At 41.2% G+C, this 22398-nt stretch overlaps 1 protein-coding gene across 2 annotated transcripts in view; it reads left to right on the top strand.

The window, feature by feature from the left end:
- DCTN1-p150 (dynactin subunit 1) overlaps positions 1-22398 on the top strand; it is a 58733-nt gene that overhangs the window by 2295 nt on the left and 34040 nt on the right. For both annotated transcript variants that reach the window (XM_037427057.2, XM_037427056.2), the window contains exons 2-4: positions 1795-2090; positions 9226-10796; positions 17664-17916. In XM_037427057.2, coding sequence (XP_037282954.2) covers positions 1808-2090; positions 9226-10796; positions 17664-17916 — 2107 coding nt within the window. In that variant the 5' untranslated portion in view covers positions 1795-1807. The remainder of the gene's footprint in view (positions 1-1794; positions 2091-9225; positions 10797-17663; positions 17917-22398) is intronic.

Here is a 22398-nt window from a genome sequence, read left to right as displayed (position 1 = left end):
GATCTTTAAAGGGCCTTAAGACATCTCCAGTATTTACTTAACATTTCAAGTAATCATGTGCATCAAGTTCAGAATGCTGTCGCGATCATCAGTGCCAAATGCAGCAATACGATGAGCTCCAAGTCGTCGGTCACAAAATTGAAAAACAATCTGATTTACAAGTTGAAGAACTCTCCTTTTCTCGCGGTGTTTGCAAGGGGCCTCACTTTTAAAGAAAACTTAATCCTCTTCTCCCAACTTTATTACTAACTCCTACCTTTTGTTGCTGTTAGTTTCTTTTCTGTGTTCTCTTGCTACTGTGCAAAATATTTGTTGGTACAATGGCTGGCCCTTTCAAATACAAGGCCACCCGTTCTGGCACGCTAACATGAATGTGTTGTCATCATCTTCGTTCTATTTATCTTCGCTACAGGAAAAAAGGCCTCCATCGGGAATCTTCAGTTATCCCTACCCTGCACCAGCTAATTTCATCTTATGCTTGCAAATTCACTAATTTTCTCATGCCAACCAAGTTTTATGTCTCATCCTTGACTTTAATTCTCTCCTTTTGGCACTTACCACCACAGTAGTGCAGTGGTTATGTGGCTTAGCTGCCGATCCAAAAGTTGCCAATTCTATCCTGGTTTTCGTGGCCACATTTCGATGGAGGTGAAATGCTCAGGTCTGTGTATCCAGATTTATGTGCGTGTTTAAGAACCCCAGGTGTTCAAAATTTTTCAAGCAATGCACTAAGGAATGCTTCACACTCATATAGTAATTAGGCTCACAAAACCCCAGGTCGTATTACTATTGCCTTGGAACTTGTCTAGTAGAGCTCTGCTGATCATACTAGAGCACTACTTATCTGCCCTACAATACAGCAGTTTTCCTATTTCTTAACATTAAACCATACACTTTTTGTACTATCGCGATTGCATAGTTCTTATTTTATACTCAAGTGTTTGTTAGCCTCCAAGTTTCCAATGTTAACATACTATAAAGGCTTATCCAAACACATAACTTGGAGGAGGAGGAGGTGGGTGGTGGGCAGGAGGGTAAAAGAAAGGCAGGTAGGCTAACAGGGCTGAACCTGCTCTGGCATCCTGCACTGAGGAAGGGGAATAAGTTTGAGGAGAAGCTTAAGGTTTCTGTTGCAGGGGACATAGTGCGAGCACAATATTCACTGCATTTGTCCATCCATCTGCTTCACCTGCATACTGTGAGCATCTTCTTTGTACAAAAAATTAGTCAGGCGGCTCCGCTGAATAAACAGTGTCGCGACCACAATATCACTGCTGTCTTGCAGAGTGGCGGAGGTGCTGGGTATCAATCTCAGTGCCTCTCGCCTAGTAAGTTTCATGCTCAATGTCAGGGACTGTCACCTAGTCCCATAGCCGTCAGAAATTGCTGCAGTGCTTTCATTGCTTTTCGCAAGTGTGATGGACATGGCACCAAAGATCTCGTAGATGGTGAAGGGCTTTTTGTGTTGGTGGTTTAGAGTTCTGTGGAGGTAAAACATTTGATTCTCCAAAGGTTTTCAGTATTGTCCGTCTTTCATTTTCTGAAGACTTTGAAAACTGCGAATTTTAGTTTTTTTTAAACTATGATGAAGCAAGAATACTACATGCAATACGCACATGCAAATAGCTTTTAGGGGATGTCGGCAGTTGAGCTGGTGTAACATGCAGTCTGGTTCATAAAATGTGATGTGTAGAGTGGCGCTTTTCATGGCAATACCCATAAAAAGTGTGGTCTGTGTGTTAGGATGCAATCCAGAGGCATAACTGTTTAAGTGATTGTTGTGCATGTCTGTAGGTAGAGGTGCAACATGACAACATACGATGGCAAGGTGATTGAGATTGGTGCTCGTGTGGAGGTGGCTGGCAAAGATGTGCGTGGGCGGGTGGCTTTTCTTGGCACCACAAGCTTCTCTTCTGGCCGTTGGGTTGGTGTGGTCCTGGATGAGCCCAAGGGCAAGAACAATGGCACTGTCCAGGGACGAACCTACTTTTCATGCGCCGACAACCATGGCATATTTGTGCGCCAATCACAGCTGCGAATCTCGGAGGAAGAACCTCCTGGTGGCACTGCGGAGCAACCAAAGCCCCTTGGTAGGTGTACAATATTATATTACTTTTTATCACTCTTTTGCTGAATTTTCTTTATGGAGTCTTGCAAAAGGAGTCATTTAAAAAGTTCACTCTGTAATTAATTTGAAATCAAACAGAACTTAGTGTATTTGAATTTGTTTCAGTTTAGATGCTCTGTGCCATATAAAATAAACATATTAAAAGGAAAAGGTTGTTCATTTGCATGTTGCAAGCTATGCAGACTCTGGGTACATGTTAAAGAGGCCATGACATGGTCATTCAACAATTTGCGGCCTTTCAGTGAAAAATAGCAGTATAGGGCCTATCGTGACTATACATGTATGTGTAATGGAGTGTAAAAGAATATTTCAGTGCAAAGTAAGTCCTAGCAGTCACTGGCTATAAACCTCGCCCTCCACCAGCGACTGCTATTAAACCATGGTGTGTGCGACATCATATGCTATATTGAGCACAGCCATTGTTTTCTATCAGTTTCAGCTGCTGCAAATCATTCAATTTCAATGCCAATCTTAACAAAGCTGAAATGGCTTGTCTGCACACATAATTGACTGCGCAGTAAAATTGTTCACCAGAATGCAGATGCTCATGCCGCAAGCAGCTTATGTTATGGCTTGTGGGTGCGCCAGTGCTCCCCGACTCTCAGGTCGCTCGCATAATTATAAAAGTATTCATTTATAAGTTAAGGTCTTCACCAAATGTGCTAAAATTTTGTCAGCTTATTTGTGAATGCACAAGTATTAACCCACATAACACAGATAATCATTGAACTTGAGGTATCATGGCTCTTTCCTTGTGTTATAATATCTTCTGTAATTATTGTGAACCCTGTCTGTGACCTCGCTTTCATGAAATGAGCTCAGTTTAGTCAAGTGCTTGTTTTGTCATATCATTGTAGTGTGGATCATAGTTGCAAAGCCTCATTGTTTTGGTGATTTGTGAGAATGAAGAGGCTATCAATCATACAACAAAAACATAATGTCCCTGTTTCATTGGGCTTATTTCATTGTTGATTTTCTTTAACTTTTTTTTGTAAACCTTTTTGCCTTATTTTTACACTACGCAAAACCTAATGCCATAGCTTATTATACATATGCTCTGCTAAGCTCGGAACACGTTTTTGAAACAACAATGTGTTAGCTCAGATTTAGGTGCATGTTAAAGAAGCTCAGCTGGTCAAAATTATCATATTTACTCGATTGTAACGCAGCCACAATTGTAATGCGAAGGGTACCTTTTCATTCTGTGTAGGAAGAAAAAAAAATAGTAAAAATAGTAGCATTTCTATATTCAATTGTTACATGAGTCGACTGTAGATAGGAAATATGTGAGAAAAAAAAAAAAACTTGCACTAGATTCAAATAGTTACAGTAATCAGGAGTCCCCCACTGCCACATGCCTCATAACATACCATGCTGCTGGTGCATAAAACTAGTTTAAATTAAAGGGGCACTCAAACACTTTTGAAGCACCTATTTTAAATGGGAAACATTTCTTAGCGAACCTAAGGCATTTTGAGCATTTCTGTTACGTATCTATCTATCTAGCCGCCTACATCTGGGTGCTCCCTGTCCCTGAAAAAAAAAAAAATCATCCTGGCTATTTATCACTCCTGTGCCATGCATTCGTCTAACACTTAAAGGAGCCCTGCAACACCTTTCCAAGTTATCATTGATTGGCTGTTTTAAAAGACTTCAAAAAATTTCAGAATCCACCAAGTTTGAGTGGAGTTGCAGGGATTTGTCGCTTGCATCTCTATTTTTATACCAGCAAAGCGACACAGGCGGGGTGGGGAAGAGAGGGGAAAAAAAAGATGCGTCTCTTTGTAAGCGTGTGTCATGGCCTTGAGCACTTTCTGCTCTCCATTTTTTTTTCTTAGAATAGGGGGGTGAGGTAGTGTGCATGCGAGCATGTGACAGCGTCCTGTGGTTGCCCAGTAACTGTGCAACTCAATATGTTCATGTTAGCTTGTGGCCATGAACTCTGGGTTTTGTGCACAGTCATTTGGGTTTATGGCATGATTTGTCATGGGAAGAGAGACGATTTGTAGCGGACTTTGATATTTAATTGTAAATTCCAGGCCACTTGCTGTGCTATGCTATATGGTTGGCTCATGTGTTTTCAGGAGCCTTGACTACCCATTGGTAGCATTTTCTGACCATGCTGAAGAAGTGTTGCAGGGGCCCTTCAGTGTTCCATCTTTAAATGTGCCGTGAAACTCCCTTCCATGTTGGCTGGTGCTTAACTGCCATCTCGCCATATCTCAAGTCAGAGCCATAGCCAGGAAGGTGCCCCAGGGATTTTGATGGAGAGGTGTTTCATCGGGGGAAAAAAATAACGGGTGTTTCTGTTGAATCTTCAAGGCCTTCAGCCAATTACCCCCCTCCCCCCTCTGCCCTAAGAAAAAAAAATTCCTGGCTATGGGTCCGTCCCAAGTATACTCAGCAATAAAAATTGTGTTGTAGTGAAGCTTTCTGATAGCATCTGGTCGAGTAGGCATTAATAGTTTGAGCGTGTATACTTGCTATTGCCCATTATGTATGCGTTATATAAATATTTCTGTATTTAATAGTGGTTTGCAGATATACGAGTGGTGTAAGCCATACTAAGACCCGTGTTTGGAAACACTTCTTACCTTAGGCCATTTCCTTACCTTATGTGAGGAGCACTTCATGCCTCCTTATCTTAATGAGCTCCTTGAGGGAGCCACTGTATTCTAAAAGCCTGCTTCAACCTTCCTTGGCAAAGGACTGCCTCAGTAAGATAAAACGCATGTTTCACGGGAGTGAGGGTACGTGAGAAATATTGCCTAAACGTTCGCTTTTAAGCAAGAATAACAAATATTTTAATGCATACCTATGAATGATAACGTGTAGATTGCTTTTTTGCAATATGTGTGCATAACCTTTTCTGTTAAACAAAATGGTTGAGCAACCAGGGAGGTCATTACCTACATTGAATTTTTGGAGGTGCAAGTAATAAATACTTTTTAAAGTATTTAAGAGGTGGGTGAGATTTATTTTGGTAACTGAGCAGCATTAAGCTTGTGGAATTTCCTGAATTTGGTACAAGGTTGTTTCAAATGTACTGATGCCCAAGTAAAATATGTGTACATTCTGAACAAGGGTGTGTCTGTCAAGTCATGCATCACACTTTTGTGGATCAACCTGTTTCTAGCAAAAGGTGAGTCTTACAGCAGCGGTTCCCATGGACCCAAGTCTTGACAGTATTCCAATACATGTGGAAAATTTATTAGTAGTCTTATAGTGGCAGTGGCTAACGGTTTGGGAAATTTGAAGACTGTCGTCCCCCTGGTCATAATATGTAATGTTCTACACTAGGACTCAGTCTAGTTTCTTGACTTTAAGCTCGATTTCCCCAGTGATTGTGGTTTCCCCACTGATCAAAGCAAGCTCGTGCAATCAATAGAGTCATTGTTCTGGCTTTCTTCTCCAGCGTATTAAAATAATTCTGTGGCCATAGAGTAGACACCAGCTTTCAAGGGCAGGTCACTCGCTTGTGTCACGATGGATTTGTAATCTCAGTGGTTGAGATAATCCGCAGAGAAGGAAAGGAGGGTTCATTCATTGAAGTGCATGCGGTTGCACCCCTGGGTTTGCTATGACAAATGTGATTTCCTGCTAACTGAACGACTGCAACCTGCATCATTATGGAAGCAGTTGGCATGACATGTAGAGAATATAGTGTGCTGCCGGGCAGGTGGGTGCATGTCTAAAAATAAAAGTAGAGTGCAAATAAAGACGGGGCACAGGAAACAAGCATTCTGTCCTGTCTACTTGTTTCCTGCGTCTCGTCTTTATTTGCTCTATACTTTTATTTTTAGACATGTAGAGAAAGCCTATGCAAATGAAGCCGTTGTAAGCCTAATTCAAATAAAAGCTGTCATTCCTGAATAAACCAGTATAAACAGTAGGTGATGAAGGGAGTCTTTCTTTTTTTTTTTGCATTCTTTGTGTGTCTTTCTTCTTTATTTTTTATTTGTGTAATTTGTCCTCCTTGCGCTGCACCTTATTAAAAAACAAAATTTTGACAGCCGTTTAGCCACATGCATGAAAAGCAATTTTTGAATGACGAGGATGCAGTCATATTTTGCTTGTGCTGAAGTACAAAGCATCCATCAAAAATAAGAAATTGCACACAGTGCCGCTGACAAAGTAGTGCAGAGCAGCGCCCTTTCAGAGGAAGTAGCAAGGTAACGAGGCATGAGGGCTGGTCTAGTGACACCTTAACTTGAGGGAGTGCAAAGTAGGGCCTCAGTGAGGGAGGGAACCTTAGTAAGGAGCATTCCAGGAAACTTGATAAGGCGTCCTCAAGCAGTTAAGGCCCCCTCACTGAGTAAGGTCCCCTCACTGAGGTAAGGAGCATTTCAGGATATGGGTTTAAGGTGCACAATGACATATTATACTCTGCACGTCAGGAGCTATAAATTTTGATTTTTTGAATGAAAGATTTATGAAAATGGATATTATATTTGTATGGACTTATTTGTCCATAGAAATATAATGATTACTTCAATGTATCTTTCTTACCAGATAAAAGACTTGTAAGCCCCCCCCCCCCCTAAAAAAAAGATTCCTTCATTCGAACATTATAGGTAGTGATATACTACTTTACTGATCAATACTATACCTTGCATTATGGATGTCCCATCTGATGGGTTACAGTAACAACCTTTCTTTCTACTCTGTAAGTTTTCTTCACCATAGTACTGACACAAAATTGTTCTTCCCATTTTTTTTCTTTATCAAACAGCTGTTGACTGAATAATTACTGTAAAAAGCCTGAATTTCATTAGGGTATTACAAATAATCACAAGGCCTTTGATGCAACCTATTAAAAGTGGACATTAATAACAATACAACTTGTAGTGACATTCATTTGACCAATATGAATATGTGTTTGCTTAGCAAGATGTTCAGTGATTGTGTGCCTAACTTAAGTCTAAATATTGTGCAGATAAAGCTTTGTGTTTTTATGGTTTCCAAACATAAGAATGGGGAATAAACTGCTTCATAATCTAAACTACATAATACATTACAATCTCAAATAAGAAAATTAATGTGGGATACCATCTTTGTGATGGACCTTCCTTGATTGCTGTATCTTTTTCTGTTTACTTGTGTTGGTAGATCACTAAGTGATGTTGCTTTTAGATTCAGTTATGGGGCGTAGAAAACAATCTCAATTTAAACACATTCTTTCCCACATTTATCAGTATATGTGCTTCAATATGGGCACTGTGAATGGTTGTTGCTTTCAGACCACTATTTTTGCATCAGTCTTGTGCCCCGCCGCAGTGGTCTAGTGGCTAAGGTACTCGGCTGCTGACTCGCAGATCACGGGTTCATATCCCGGCTGCGGCGACTGCATTTCCAATGGAGGTGGAAATGTTGTAGGCCCATGTGCTCAGGTTTGGGTGCACGACAAAGAACCCCAGGTGGTCGAAATTTCCGGAGCCCTCCTTTACGGCGTCTTTCATAATCATATGGTGGTTTTGGAATGTTAAACCCCACATATCAATCAATCAATCAATCAATCAATCAATCAATCAATCAATCAATCAATCAGTCTTGTTATATTACATCAGCATAGCCTAAACCATTATTACCACTCTCATGGTTATTCGTTGCAGAAAGCCAGCCCATATTGACATGATAATATTGTATGAGTAGAATAGATTTTTTATTTCCAGAAATACAAAGGTTCTGGGGGATACCATGGGCTAAAAGCTGTTGTCAGATAGCTTGACTGGGTCGATGGTTCATTACAAGGCATATGTGGCAGTTGTATAAAAATAATAGCAACATTGGTAAAAATTAAAAAAATAAAATAAATGTTCACAGAAATATACAAAACAATATCTAAATATTATAAGAATAATAAAAAAATTTGATGCACAAGAAGACGGGGAAATCATACACAATTGGCTCTGACAAGTGAAAATATAGAAAGCAGTAATTGCGAAAGACAGAAATTACGTTCAGTCATCACGTGTTTACTAAGTGCATCCGGAGTTCCTTCGCTGAAAAGAACTTGACATCTTTGTAATGTTTTGAAATATGTGGCAAGTTGTGCTGTAATGATTGCTACTTTACATTTCAATGAGTATAGTGAACTAGAGTGCTAGTTGGCTCCTTGCTGTAAGCAATGAGAGGAATAAGGATATTTGGCACTTCTGACGTTTGCTACTTTGTTGAATGGTTTGTGTTCTTCTGCATTGCTTTTTCTCAAGTCACTGTTGCAATCTTTCTGGTCATGTACCTACTGTATGTCAGTGCCACTAGCACAAAAGCAAAGGTCTAAACAATGGAGATAGTGATCCTGATATTAAATTGTGTGAAACAATTTATGGCATGGCATTTGAAGCCTTAGCGCACAGTATGCAAGTATTTTTGGGTGTTCAAAAAAGATCAGAAAGCTTGCATGGCACTTTCTGACCATGAATAGCAGAAAAGGACTGGGTGATTCCTGTGCCTGTCACAAGAGCTATGCAAGTGCATTGCAGTAGTGTAAGGCAGGGTGGTTTGTGCATTGTCATCTGGTATTCCCAATGGGCTGCTGCTAGAAGTTTGTGGCAATTTATTAATATAAGTTCACAGTATAAAAATTGGTGACAGATATTATGCAGAAAAGTGCATATTATGCAGGCTGTCTCATAAGTGTATTTAATTTTTGTTGGCCATGGGACTCGTGTCATTGTATTTAGGAGCCCAATTTTTAATACAAGTCTTTTATGTTCTTGTCTTACTTTCAGGTCTTGTTCATATGTTGGTTTCAGTGTATATTTTATTTCGCCTTGCATCATTTTTATATACTGCAGTGCGGCCAGCTTTAATGTGAAGTTGCTGTAGGTATCATCACTGTGCGATGTCTGTTTATAAACTTTTATTAGGAAGAAAGACAGTCCTTAGTTCTGTATTGCGTCTCTTTCTAAGTTTTTTAGTTGTGAACCAACATAAACTTTTATTCGTATTACTTTGTTGAAAGAATTTAGGAAAATGTGCTAATAACTGATATGGTGTTAACAAGTGTCTCTTGAACAGTGTTTGTTGTGCTCCACATCATAAAGTCCATAATGCCTGTAGGAGTACCTGTGATAAAAACTCTCTCTTTACAGCCACAACCACTCCGAACCCAACTGCTGAGGTTGTAACACTTGAACAGCCAGAGCCCCTCTCCCGTACCTGGGTGGTTGAAGAGGCTGGCCAGGACAAACAGGCTGCACAAAAGGAGCAGGATGCTGAAAAGCAAGCTCTGAAGGCCCAGATTGTAGACCTGCAAGAGAAGCTGGACACTTTGATGCAGAAAAGGCAGGAGAGCAAAGCACAACTTCGAGACTACGAACGCCTGCGACTGCAGCTCCAGCAGCTGCTTGAATTCAAGACTAAGATCACAGAGTCCCAGGCTGAGTTACAGAAACAGCTGACACAAGCACGGCGTGAGGCTCAGGAAGCTCATGACGAACGAGAGCGTCATGCTGATGAAGTGTCCGATCTTGTGGAATCTATGGAGATGGCCACAGTAGAGAAGGAAATGGCTGAGGAGAAACTAGAACAGCTGCAACAAGAGGTCGATCATTGGAAGGAGAAGTACGAAATGCTTGAGTTGGATTACAAAATTCTTACTTCTGAGTTATCTACAGGTGAACCCAGCAGTTATAAAGAACGCCAGTTAGCTCAAGAAAATGAAAAGATGCGTGAAGCGCTTGTAAGGTTACGTGACCTAACCACTCAGTTGAAGCATGAGAAACAGCAGCACAAGAAAGAACTTGATCAATGCCGCGCTGAGGTGCAAGAGCTTTCGCGGATAAAACAGCAGCTGGAAGAACGGTATCAACAAGCAGAGTGCACCATTACAGAGTTGCAAGACCAGCTGGACATGGCTTTGGGTGCAGAGGAGATGGTAGAACACCTGACAGAGAAGAACCTAGACCTGGAAGAGACCGTGCGTGACCTGCGTGAGGCAGTGGATGACATGGAGAAGCTGCATGAGCTCAATGAGGAACTGCTGCAACAGGCACGTGAGACTGAGCTTGAGCTGCGTGAAGAACTCTCTCATGCAGAAGTACGCTTGTCAGACAGCCACAGGCGAGTTGAGGCAGCTCATGAGGCCCTGGCCGACTGTGAGCAGACTTTGGCAAAGTACCAGGCACTGGTGGCTCAACTTAGGGAACAAGCTCAGGGCTTGGAGCAGCAGCTTCAGTCTGAGCCAGCACCTGTTGCCATGGAAGCTAGCGAGCTGGCGCTGCGACTTGCCCAGGGCAAGGCACATGCTCGCGCTGTTGATCTAGAGCTGCGACGACTTGAAGTCGCTCAGGCCAATCGGCATGTGGACTACCTCACAGCCTTCCTTTCTGAGAACTTCCTAGCGCATGAGCACGAAGGTGTGCTAATGTTGCTGTTGGTGGCACGCCTTGGGGCCAAGTGTGGCATTCTGGCCAAGCAATTGGAACAACGTTGGGCAGGCGCAGCCCCAGGGCCAGGGCAGCCCCTCGAGTCAGTTCAGTACGCACATTCGTGCTTTGTACGGTTCCTTCTAGGCCGGCTGCAGGGTCTTTTGCATCAGTATGCCACTGCCTTGGACACTTGCAGTGTGGATTTGTTTGCCAAGACAGCGACTTTGTATCCTGAAATGATGGGCCATGAGAAGCTTTTGGACCTGTATGTACAGCTTCTTCGTAAGGATGAGGTAAGTTTCTCCTTGTTGTGCTTGGCCTTAGAGCAACTTGAATACTTGAAAAGTGGGCAGCTGGATTACAAAAAAAATGCATATTACTTTCTTCTTCCTTCTTGTCGCTTGGTGTTTATGTGAATGCATGCACTGAGCATTACAACGGTGAACAAATACTAGTTGAATTACATTAACGTCATGATTACATTAATATTAATCTTATTTTGTATTGGATAAAATTGAGAGATGAGACAGACAAACATTCAAGACTAAAGGTCCTTTATTTCAAAGTATTTGGATTATAATGCATCACTGAACCTAATGCATACTCATTTTTGAGAATTTAGTGTGGAGTTGGAAAAAAAATCATTTGCTTTTAAATGTCATGTGTTATGAGCTTAATAACCAAAAAAATGCAGCATTTCTTATGTTTACCATTACAGTTCTAAAATTTGTGCAAAGTCATGTCCTTAATCGTCATTTTTGGGGTGCTCTTGTTGCTGTGAGCCACATGGCATCGTTTCTGCAGTACACTGTGTTTGATATGTCCCATTCCCCATTTTCAGTGCTGTAAAGTGCTTTCAAAATGAGTGACAACTAGCTCAATTCAAGAGAGTACATTTAGTAAACCATGCTCCACAATCTGCTGTATTATGACAGCAGCTTGCCAATGTTGTGAATACTGAGATGAAAATACTACAGTTTTAAGCGGGATTCCTCTTTGTTGACCGTCTCGCTGATTCACTTTGGTCGGCCAGTTTCTTTCTGAATGGGCTCTGCTTTATAAAAAGTGTGAAATAAAAATTGAAGTTGAAGAACGCATGTATGAAATGCTCTTGTACCCTGTGGCAACCTATCTGAATGAAAATTTACTGCTCAAAGAAGGTCGATGTCACAGGGAAATGGAGTTAAGATTCAAGGCTTCTGGGTCACCTGCACGTGTTATCTAATGGCGGATGACAAAATGCGACCAATCAAAATGCAAACTGTGGCGTCGCAATGCAACGTCAAAGTATGCCATCACATGAAATTGTCACAGAGTCATAGGCGGGCCGGTCCTAGGGGCACATGATTTAGAAAGCTTGCAATGACTCCGATATCGAAGGCAAAGCAAAATCATGCAATGTGCATAAATATTTTGAGGGCAGGAGGATGGGCGCAGCCGACTAAAAAGAAAAAAAGACTTTTGCCTTCCAATCTTTTGCGAATGCATAGGGAACCACGAAAGTTTTTTTACTGCGTTCTTTTTATGACTGTGCGCCGACCTGTACTTCACCAAGCTCAAGAATTATTAATTATTATTATTATTACATTGTAATCTTGTCTTGCTGAATTAAGGTTCTTCTCTTATTAAAAGCATTATGAATCACAACCTAGCTTTCTGCACCTTATTGCAGATTGAGTTTAGTTTTTCTCATTTTTTATTTTTGGTTTCTGCCTAGTTTTCCACCGCCAATCCTCCAATAAACCTTTACTTATCTCTATAACTGAGCTGTTTACCTTTCCAATGTTGTCTCTAAGACCCAACGATTCATGTGGGCTAATGCCCTAACATGAACCGAGCGTGTATTTTCACATTCAGTGAACACGTGCTCTGTTGTTTTCTTTCTGTTGCCATGCATGTGCATCTCTCTTCTTCACTTAATCTCGAATAATAGCTACGCTTTCCGAGACAAAAAGCAAAGTGCTTAAATGTCATATGTGTGCGTGTCGTACAGCAGCTATAGTTTGTACTTTATTATTGTTACATTGTGCTGTTTTAAGTGCAGGGTAAAATGTAAGGTATCAAAAAAAGTTGTGTAGGGTGAAATAAGGTAATTTTGGCACTGACGTTTTTTTTTTCCCAAACGTTGTTTGGCAACACTGTGCTGACATGACATCAACCATAAGTTACTCTTTAAATGCCAGTGTAGTCGACATTCCTGGTAAGTCCACAATGAGCATTACGCATTTGTGAAAACTACGCACTTGCAAAAACATGTCGATCTATCTCGTAAATGCTTTGCTCAATGCCAAGAAATGCAGCATAGACAATTACTCGCTCACTGCTTCGCATGACACCAATTGCCATAATGCGGGGAGGAATTCGCCTAATTTTTATCTGAATGGCATGGAAATTCGGAAGCTTTTATAAAAACTGGAACAAATGTCATAGATATTGTGGCACTACTAGCCCCTTTTAAAACCATGGTAATTTTTTTTTTTCGAGCTGATGTGAACATCAGTGAGATAGCAGCCGCTTAGCATTGCGTTAATTGTGACAGCTAATGTGGGAGAAAGGTTTTGTTGTGGAAGAAAAAGGGGGACGTTGTATCCTATTGTCGCACAAATACTTAATAAATAGTTTAACTCTTTCGTTACCAAGTGAGAATAGTTGTTTTTCATATGTCTCAGGAAGATCGTTTTTGCCAGTTTGAAAAATACTCCAGCACCATTGCAGCATACCAAACTTTGCAGAATGATATGCTCTTTCCAAAAAATATAAGTTGGAGAGCAACAAATTTTAGAAGGAATAAAAATGTGAAAAGTGTGAAATTTTTCGTCACTAGCTGGTATTACAATGGAATAAATAATAAAACACTATATATGCAAAAGTATTCAAAACAAAGAAAATTCAGAATATAGATTTTGTAGATAAATGATCCAGGAACAGTATAAAAATAATTATTGTACAAAATGTTTTTCTTTACATAGCCCCACAGCGGTGGTCTAGTGGCTAAGGTACTCGTCTGCTGACCCGCAGGTTGCGGGATTGAATCCCGACTGTGGCGGCTGCATTTCCGATGGAGGTGGAAATGCTATAGGCCCGTGTGCTCAGATTTGGGTGCACATTAAAGAACCCCATGTGGTCAAAATTTCCGGAGCCCTCCACTATGACGTCTCTCATAATCATATGGCAGTTTTGGGACATTAAACCCCACGTATCAATCAATCAATTCTCTTCACATAGACAAAGAAATCAGAACGGAAATGCTGCTTCATTGCTCATGCCATGCGGTGAAGCATTGCATGTTTTTTTTCGCGAGACACAAGTGTACTCGTACACTCTTCTCTGTAAATTCTCATTGCCTTGGGATAAGAGTCTCTAGGTATTCTAATATAGATGGAAACCCGTGATGTGAATAATCCCTCTATAAATGAGATGTCCAATGAACTTCGCTTTTTCATCTAGCGTCACATCTTTCCACGAGCCACCTCACTCTGCATAGGTTGGCGTTCCAATATATGCGTGCAAGCATATTTCTTCGCATTTTCGCGCATATGATATTAAAGAGAACACAATATTGCATGCAGTTCTAAAATGTTTCACACTGCTTTGTAGTCAGGGCCAAGATGTGCTCCGGGGGCCTTCTTGTCGTTAGGAAAAGCTCTGTAGCCAGTGTCACCACACCACGCCCTAGCGAAGTGTGGACCACGTTCGTAACCTGAGTAATTATAGGATTATGCACAAAGGTCAGAAGTTATATGCATTTGCGATGGAGGAGATAACTTGAAGATGTAAACAAAACAAACCCATGAATGGCTACGGATGTCTCAGGCTGACGCAAAGAATCGTCCCCATAAAACTTGAAGCTGACGTGCTGTCATCCACGAAATCTCAGCTCGTTCTCACTCAATACAGGTGTGGTCGCAAGACAGTTTTAAGCAGCTCATGTGTTTTGAAGCGCTGATGGTGCGTGTGATGACCGCGTCATAGGAGCAACTAGTGACACTAGATGTGACCCTATGTCTGATATAGTGATACAAGCAAAACCAAAGCGTCTGGAAACTGGCTGTGGAGGCCACCTCCACACTTTATACATGCGGCAGACCATGGGAAATAATTTTTTGTAGAATTAATTTTTCCTGATTTCTAGCAACAGTTCTCTATTGATTAGCTGGCATAAATTTTCGACAATTATTACTGCTCAGCTCAGTCAAATTGCGGAGCTAACACATCAATTCGATATTTGGCTTGTAGAGTTTCTTTTCATTACAGAACTTCAATGTTACTGTAGCATAATCGCGTGGGGCACGCACTTCTGTCAAGTTCGCCAACCTAGTGCATTTTTTCAACTACACACGCACATTGGTTCGCACAAAAGTCTGTAAAAAAGTCACTATGTTGCTTTAGTCGCTAAACTAAGGAAAATTCTGAAAGTTGAGTGGCTGAACTAACTTTACTCGATAATGCTCGGTGCACGAGAAATAAATTTAACAATTGACCAAAAAGCCTCGATTACCGGTAATCAATTTGAATAGGCGTGGTAACGAAAGAGTTAAGGAGTACTTGTGCAAGGTGTATATCCAGTAGATGGCCTTCCGAGAGTATGGGCTCACTCTCACTAAAAAAATTAAAAAGCCACTAGAGATCGTTTGCGAGTGGATACTCACAACGTGGGATTTGATTTCTCCTAGCAATTTAGAGAAGAGCTTAAAGAAGACAGGGTCGTCGAAAGTGCTCGATTAAACTGAGGATGATGTGCTTTATTTTCTTTTTTAATGTACATACTGTGTGTGTTGGGACCATATAGAACATTGCGGGTTTGTTTGTTAATGACCACATAATTTGCACACCCCTGTTTTAAAGCTCTAAAATCGAAAAAAAAAGTTCACAAATTATGCGAGTAAGTACAGTAATAAGACTGACCAGGTAAGGAGAAGCACTTTTCGTCTGCTCTATTTTTGTCCCCAGTTCGCGATAGCACTCTTGTGAAATGAAGGACATTCACTGCCGTACACATTCACCATTCTACTGTGAATTTATTTGGTGGAACTTCCTTCTTAGCACAAAAATTTAATGAGGCTACGGCTCCAGTGCTCAAACTTGAAATTAGGTGGGCCATGTTTGACTGACTAATGCAAACCAAGCAGCAAGCTAGAAGTCTTGATATTCATACCTTGCTATGCTGTAGAGCTCACCTAAACAAAAAGTAGAGAGAAGTCACTGAGTTATATGGTGAAAGGGCCCTTTATAGACGATGTGGCATTGACCAGCAGCGGCAGAAGTTCGCAGTGCCAGGTTCATAGTGTTATGCCACCGCGAAAACCAAACACTTTATACTTGGGAGCCTCGATATGTCACCTCGACGCATACCCATTTGAGCATGCCTGGTATCCTTTTGTCACGAAGAGATGCAGACATTATGGAGTTTGGGTAACGTCACTAGCGCGGAATGCAGCATGTTGCATCTCATGCCAGCAGCAGCCGAGGTGGGACAACTGATATCAAACGCGTTGTCGCGCCTTGTGTCGTGCTGTAGAGCATTGCACGTTTGCTAGCATAACGTCAGACTATAAAGGGTCCTTAAGGGCTTCTGGCACTAACTGCGCAACCATTTACGGCTGGCAACAGAGAAACAATTCGACGCAATCAATGTTCACACTTGCATGCAACTTATACCCGTTGACCCACAGGATTCATATCTACTCGCATTCCTGTTCCCCCGCAAAATGAGCTGGTGTACTGTTACTGTGCATCTGATTGGATCAAAGGTTTGCAAATGCAGTCAATGGCTGAAAAATTGAGCAGTGAATACTGAGTCAAGATGTTAATTTGCAACAGAAATGGCTATTTGTGACTGTTTTCCGACTAACTCGGTCGCACAACCACATTTATTCACAGCATAGTTTCCTAAAATTAACTAGAAGAAACTCTTCCGCTGCCATCATTCTGCCATGATGAGTAACACATAGATTCGCCTAGTCTTCATGCTTGTGGTCATCAAACGCTCTAGTGCAGTTGTGTATTATTGTGTTTCGGTTTTGTTTCGAATGAAAGGACGGACCCTTGTGATCTTTGCTAGCCAAATTTAATTGGTGAGCCTAAAAAAGTCAAAGTGATAAAGTGTGTCTGCTGAACCTTTGCTGAACTTCATCTGGTAGCAAAGTGGATTAAGGCCAGTCGGAGCCAAATGGAGCCAAAAAAAGAAGGAAGATTTGTGAAGAGATTCGTCAAACAAATCTGTGTACTACCCATCATTCCCTTGCTTGCTGAAGCGTCATAGACACTAGTGCCAGAGGTCCCTGTAGTGTACGTACAGGAAACTATAATTCACTGGTGGGAACAAGCCTTTATAGCCAAGTTGAAAATGGTTTTGATCTCATACAAATAAAGAAGAAGCATGTTTATTATAAAGGTGTATTTTGCATGCGAGTTCCTTTGCTTATGATGTTTGATTTGGCCCAAAAACTTGCTGTTCACATAGCTGTAGTCTTATTCATTCATTTTCATTTGGGCATATCTGTTTTTATGCACTCAGTGCTAAGTGTGCACTTAATGTTAAGTTCCAATTAGATTCAGGCAATACATACCACTTATCAGTTCTAGGCTATTTTCTCCACATGAAAAATTTCATTGTTTCTTGCCTAATGTTTTAAGAAATTGTGCTTTCAAAAAAGTTAATTTGTTCATGTAGATCAAGAGAATTTATACAAGTATTTATTATTGTGTACGTTTTTAATATCTATTGATGAAAATCAAGCTTATAAGTAGTGCTCTCGCTTCCGCTCTTCCCATTTGATTATAGTCTACAAGAAAGACATGTAAATCTTCTGCTGTATAATGCAATCCGTGATGTTCAATTAAAGGAATTTAGGATGTGAATTGGGCCGGTTGGATTTGGTTCAATGTAAAGGGTGTAAAACAGCACGAACAATGGTATGCCAGAAGAGAAACGAATGATACGAGATCTGTGCTATTCATTTCTCTTCCTGCATCTCTGTTTTTGCACTGGTTTATGCCTTCCACCATAGACTCATAGAAGCCAGCACCTCAGAATATGTTCAAAATATAATATGCGAATCATGTTTGGAAGTGATACGTCTCCTTAAAGCTGGTAACACCACTCCTTCATATCATACAGTGCTCCTTTTTATGCCTAACACACTCTTGTCCTTTTGCAGCTGGATGAAAATGTGCCCCTAAAGAACCTGGAGCGGGCACTGACCTATTTCCAAAGTTTGTATGCTGTACACCTCTCCAATGAACGGCAGGATGAAAGGCACTGGCTCACCCAAAACTTGCGATGCCTGGCGCTAGCCTGCGAAGCTGTGAAGTGTGCCTTGGGCTTTGTGCGCCATGTTCTTGGTGAACAGGGTGGTGACCTGGCTGCCTTGCTTGATGCTGCACTTGCCTCTGTCTCTGATTTGCTGCAAGGTATGGGAGCACTTGCGGGTTTTTTCTTCGTCTCTTTTTTTTTTTTTCATCTAATAACATTGAGATGTGGTAAATTACTCATGATTACCTTATTTACTTAAGCCTAAGCTAGGTTTTTTTTTTTTTTCAGTGCCATTGAAAAGCCAGTCATGCCGGAAAATATTCTTTAGCTAGGGCTGGCAATTGCCACCAGTGTAGTATATATACCTGTATACAGTAAAAGCTTGTTAATGTGACACTCATTAATTCGGGAAACCTGATAATTCGGATATGTGTTCTGGGTCCAGCCGGCTTATGCATTGTTTAATGGCATCAAACTCTCTTTAATTCGTGCATATTGGATGCAACCCGGTTGATTCAGACGATCCCCGAAGTGTGCCAAGCCAATGGCGAGCGCAAAGCGAAGCAAATGTGTGATTTGAATTAGCAAAAATGGCCTTCATGGATAATCGAAGCAGGCTGGTGCAGTCTGCGCCGCTATCCGTATCAATTAGTGACCACGGTTTTGTTCACATGTAGCCCTGGCACTCAATAACTGTGTTTCAACTTCACGCAATGTGCATGCTGTGTCGCAAAACTCAAACAAGGGGTACAGGGGGAGGGAAATTTTTTTATTGACCTTTTTTTGCAGTTTGGGGAATACATCTTCTAATGCGCATTTTTCATATTTATCATTGTCTTTGAAAGTCTTACTTCAGGCTTAAAAACAGTTGTGCTGACTGTTACTTTTGTGGGGTCTCGGCGAGGCGAACGAGCTCATCGCCACGCCACGCTCTTGGAGTGAACGGACACAGCAGACGCGGTCGGTACAAGTCACACATCATACATACATTTATTAACTAATTTAGACGATGATATCGTTCGCCAAATGATACATCAATTTTAATTAACACGCTACCATACAAACAACATAATGCAGTGACACACTAAACACACAATAACATGATAAACACACACTAACACACCCAACACACTAACACATACCCAAGGCGGCGTCGCCAACGCCTGACTTTCCACGTGGGACCCTGGCGCGAAGCCCGTGGTGCCGAGCACCGGGGACCCACGCTACATACAACTGTTCGCCGCAGCCGCCACGCGCAGAAGAGGCTCGCTCAACTCTCGCCCACCACCAAGGCCTGCCTTCCGCCAGGGGCCACCGCCGGCGCTACCACTCTACCAACAGTGGTACTCAAAGCGAACACAACGCCATTTATCGCCCGGCGGTGGTCACCACCGAAATAAAGCCTTGGGGCGAGACATGTGCGCCACGCGGCGCAGACAACTTTACAGGGGGGGTGTCAGCACCCCCACACTTTTCAAACAAAATATCGCTGTAAAAACCAAAACACTTGTCTTGAATTGGGTATAGTACATGTTTACCATCAATAGTCTGAAAACTATTCCATAGCTGATTTTTCAGCTGAGGTAGTCCAAAGACACTGTGTACATTTTTCTAAAATGCAGATTAGTCATTCAACCATTTTGTGTGGGAATGCATGTCGAAACCTCTTTATTGGGCTTCAAACTCTGTGGATTGTGACAGTGTATGCTGTTATTTTGTTCAGTGATAGTAGTATCACATGTGCCAAAAATGTAAAGTCATTAGGATTGATTCCTGGCCACAATACAGTCAAGTTGTGGAAGGAAGTTCACTATTATCTATGATGCAGAGCTGCACAAGTGCCCCAAATGAGTCTAGGCAGTCAATAAAAGAGGCTGTAAGATAACAAAACAATAAAAGGCTTCAACAATGATTACCAAGCTCATAACTACTAAATAAATGACTTCAACAATGTTTGTGGCAAAAATGTTTGCTTTTCAACTGATTTCCAAATTATTTTAAACCCATTTTTTTTTATTACATAGGTGCCTTAATTTCCTCTGTCTTTAAAGAAAACCAGCTGATCTTTTTTGTCATCTATATGTATATACACATTTGCTGTGTTGGAATTGGAAACATTCAATTAACTGTTTTTTTTTAAGTTATGAATTCTGATATAGGCGAGTAAAGCCAAGATTTTGGTATTAGAAGGAACATTTTCTCCAAAATAGTAATGTTAGCCAAACATTTTGATAAGTTTAACCCAGTTAAGAGTATGAAATTTTAAGAATATGATATATGCATTATCTCAATATACCTCTCAGTAATGAAGAAACAGTTCAACATGGTCACGAAGGCATGGGAAGTATAGGGCTTATAGGGCTGTAGGCACTATGCCCTTAAGTACGTTTACTGTGGAACTTGATTTCGTCGTGCTTGATTTCGTCGTGTCCGTCTACAAACGGAAAATGTGCTGCCTCTTTTGAGTGCAAAATGACATCACATATTTAAAAAACTTGTGGCATTGCTGCATTGATAATGTTACCATGTGATATCATCAATGTATGTAAAACATGTATCAAAAATGTATATTTCAAATATGAAAGAATTCATGAAAAAAGGTAAGCTGGGAACAGGAAATAAACACAAGCTCATCTTGTTTCATGAGAAATCTCTACAAACTAGCCCATCTTTCTGTTTCTATTAGAATTATCTTGAAATGTTATGATAGAGTTTCTGGTGATTTTTTCATCTTCATTGTACAGAGCAACAATGAAAAAGAAATGGCACATGCGCACACTGCTGACTTAACAACAAAAAAAATATTCGGACGTCATGTGATATAAATACTAGTCCAACAAAACTTTTTAGGAAACGATGAAGACTCTCAATAATAAATGACAGAATTTTAAGATTAACTAATGAGAATGTGAGTGCAGAGGTATTCCTTGTACGTGGTATAGGCTATTACAGAGAATGTTTGAGGCATTTGGATGTATCGAGTAAAGCGGAAGTCGAGTGAAGGTACCTCACATAATAATTGTATTTGACATAAATGATATTCTTTGTACATCCGATTCTTGAAAAGTTTCTTACCGGAATGACAACAAACTAGGTCAAGTTTTATAACTTCAAGTGTTTAAACAGAGAAGAAAGTGTTGAAAAAATGAAGAGATGATAATATTAGTATCTCCAGCACTGATTGCATACAACTTCTTAAGGGGGGAGGCTACCCTGGAGACCGAACTTTTTTATTTTTTAAGATATCTGGATGAAACTTTCAAGGGTTGTTCACTACAATAAAACTAGCACAACTGCTAAGTTTCACGAAGCTGTGTTTCTTAGTTCCAGAGTTATTGAGGTTTAACTGGGTGCTTCACATGGGTGCCTGAGGAAGAGTTGTGAGAACCAGGACATAGTAGAAAGCTGAAATTCATTGTGGTCATTCCTTGATAGCTATCCTAGGGCGCTACAAAGCCGTTTTTTTTAATTCCCCCCCCCCCCCAAAAATTTTCACGCAACTTTGAATTTGATGTAACCAGTAATGACCAGATTCATAAAAAATTAATTGTTTATTATAAATTAACAGCACCAATTTTCAAAAAAAGGAGCTTGTTACGCCCTTGCAAGGTCATTCAGGAACAGAATAAAAAAAACGGCACACAAATCTGATGAACGGTTTTCAAGTTCTTGCTTTCCTCAGCACCACAACTAGCAAAAAAATCCGTTCTGAGAAAACAGGCCGAGAAAGTTCAAAACACGTGTTTTCTTCAAAAAGCTCCAGCACAGTAGCTAGAAGTGTCCTGGCACACTCTTTTCTTCTTTTGCCTGGCCTCCATCTTCTCTTGGTGTCTTTTAGAATTCTTTTTTAAGCGTAAAGCGTCTTTTTCACGAGCTCGCTGGATGGCCAGATGACCTGGTTGAAGTCCAATGGAGTCCGATATCACTTGGGTTGCTTTGCAGCAGCCGGCATTGTAGCGCAGCACTGCTTCATGCAGTGCTGTTTCTACCGCGATTAAGGATGAGTGTTGTTCCTTCGGCATCAGAGACCACAGAATGGAGTGGAATGATTCTGATGCATTTTGGGTCTTCGCTCCCAGGCAGCGCTGAAGAAGCGACTTTTGTGACAGTCTTTCGTAGATGGGCAGCATAGCTGCAGCGACATAGTCCGGTAGGCTGTGTTTATGTTTTGGCTGTGGCTCACGCTTTGCCTCTGCAGCTCTATGGCGGCACCACGATTGAGCCCCCTCTGGGCAAAGTTCATGGTGAGGGTCCTGGTCAGTCGATGTGACGTGATGATATGTTGCCATCACTGCACGCTGCATGGCTGTTAGGTCAGTTGAATTGTTTCTCAGGGCCCAACCATAATATCCTGTCAGCTTTTCAATGAGAGCTTTAGTCAGCTTCCCCTTCCCACTCAGTGGCTTATCACTTTTCTGCACAATGTTTCGAAGAGCACTTCCAATCCTTTTCTGGACATGGTTCAGACATTGTTCTTTTACAATTGGCACTAGCCCGTACACATTCTCTTCTGTGAGGGCAGCGAAGGTACGGCTGTCTCCGTCGGACACAAGAGTGGTGTACCGCAGGCCATGCTTGGATACAGACCGCCCAAAGAGAGTCAAGCCTGCGTCCACTTCCATGCTTCCCGATTTTGCGTC

This window comes from Rhipicephalus microplus, chromosome X, assembly GCF_043290135.1.
Source record: "Rhipicephalus microplus isolate Deutch F79 chromosome X, USDA_Rmic, whole genome shotgun sequence".
NCBI classification, from domain to species: Eukaryota; Metazoa; Arthropoda; class Arachnida; order Ixodida; family Ixodidae; genus Rhipicephalus; species Rhipicephalus microplus.
Note: the sequence above shows the minus strand (reverse complement) of the source record. Positions and strands in the feature narration are given on the sequence as shown.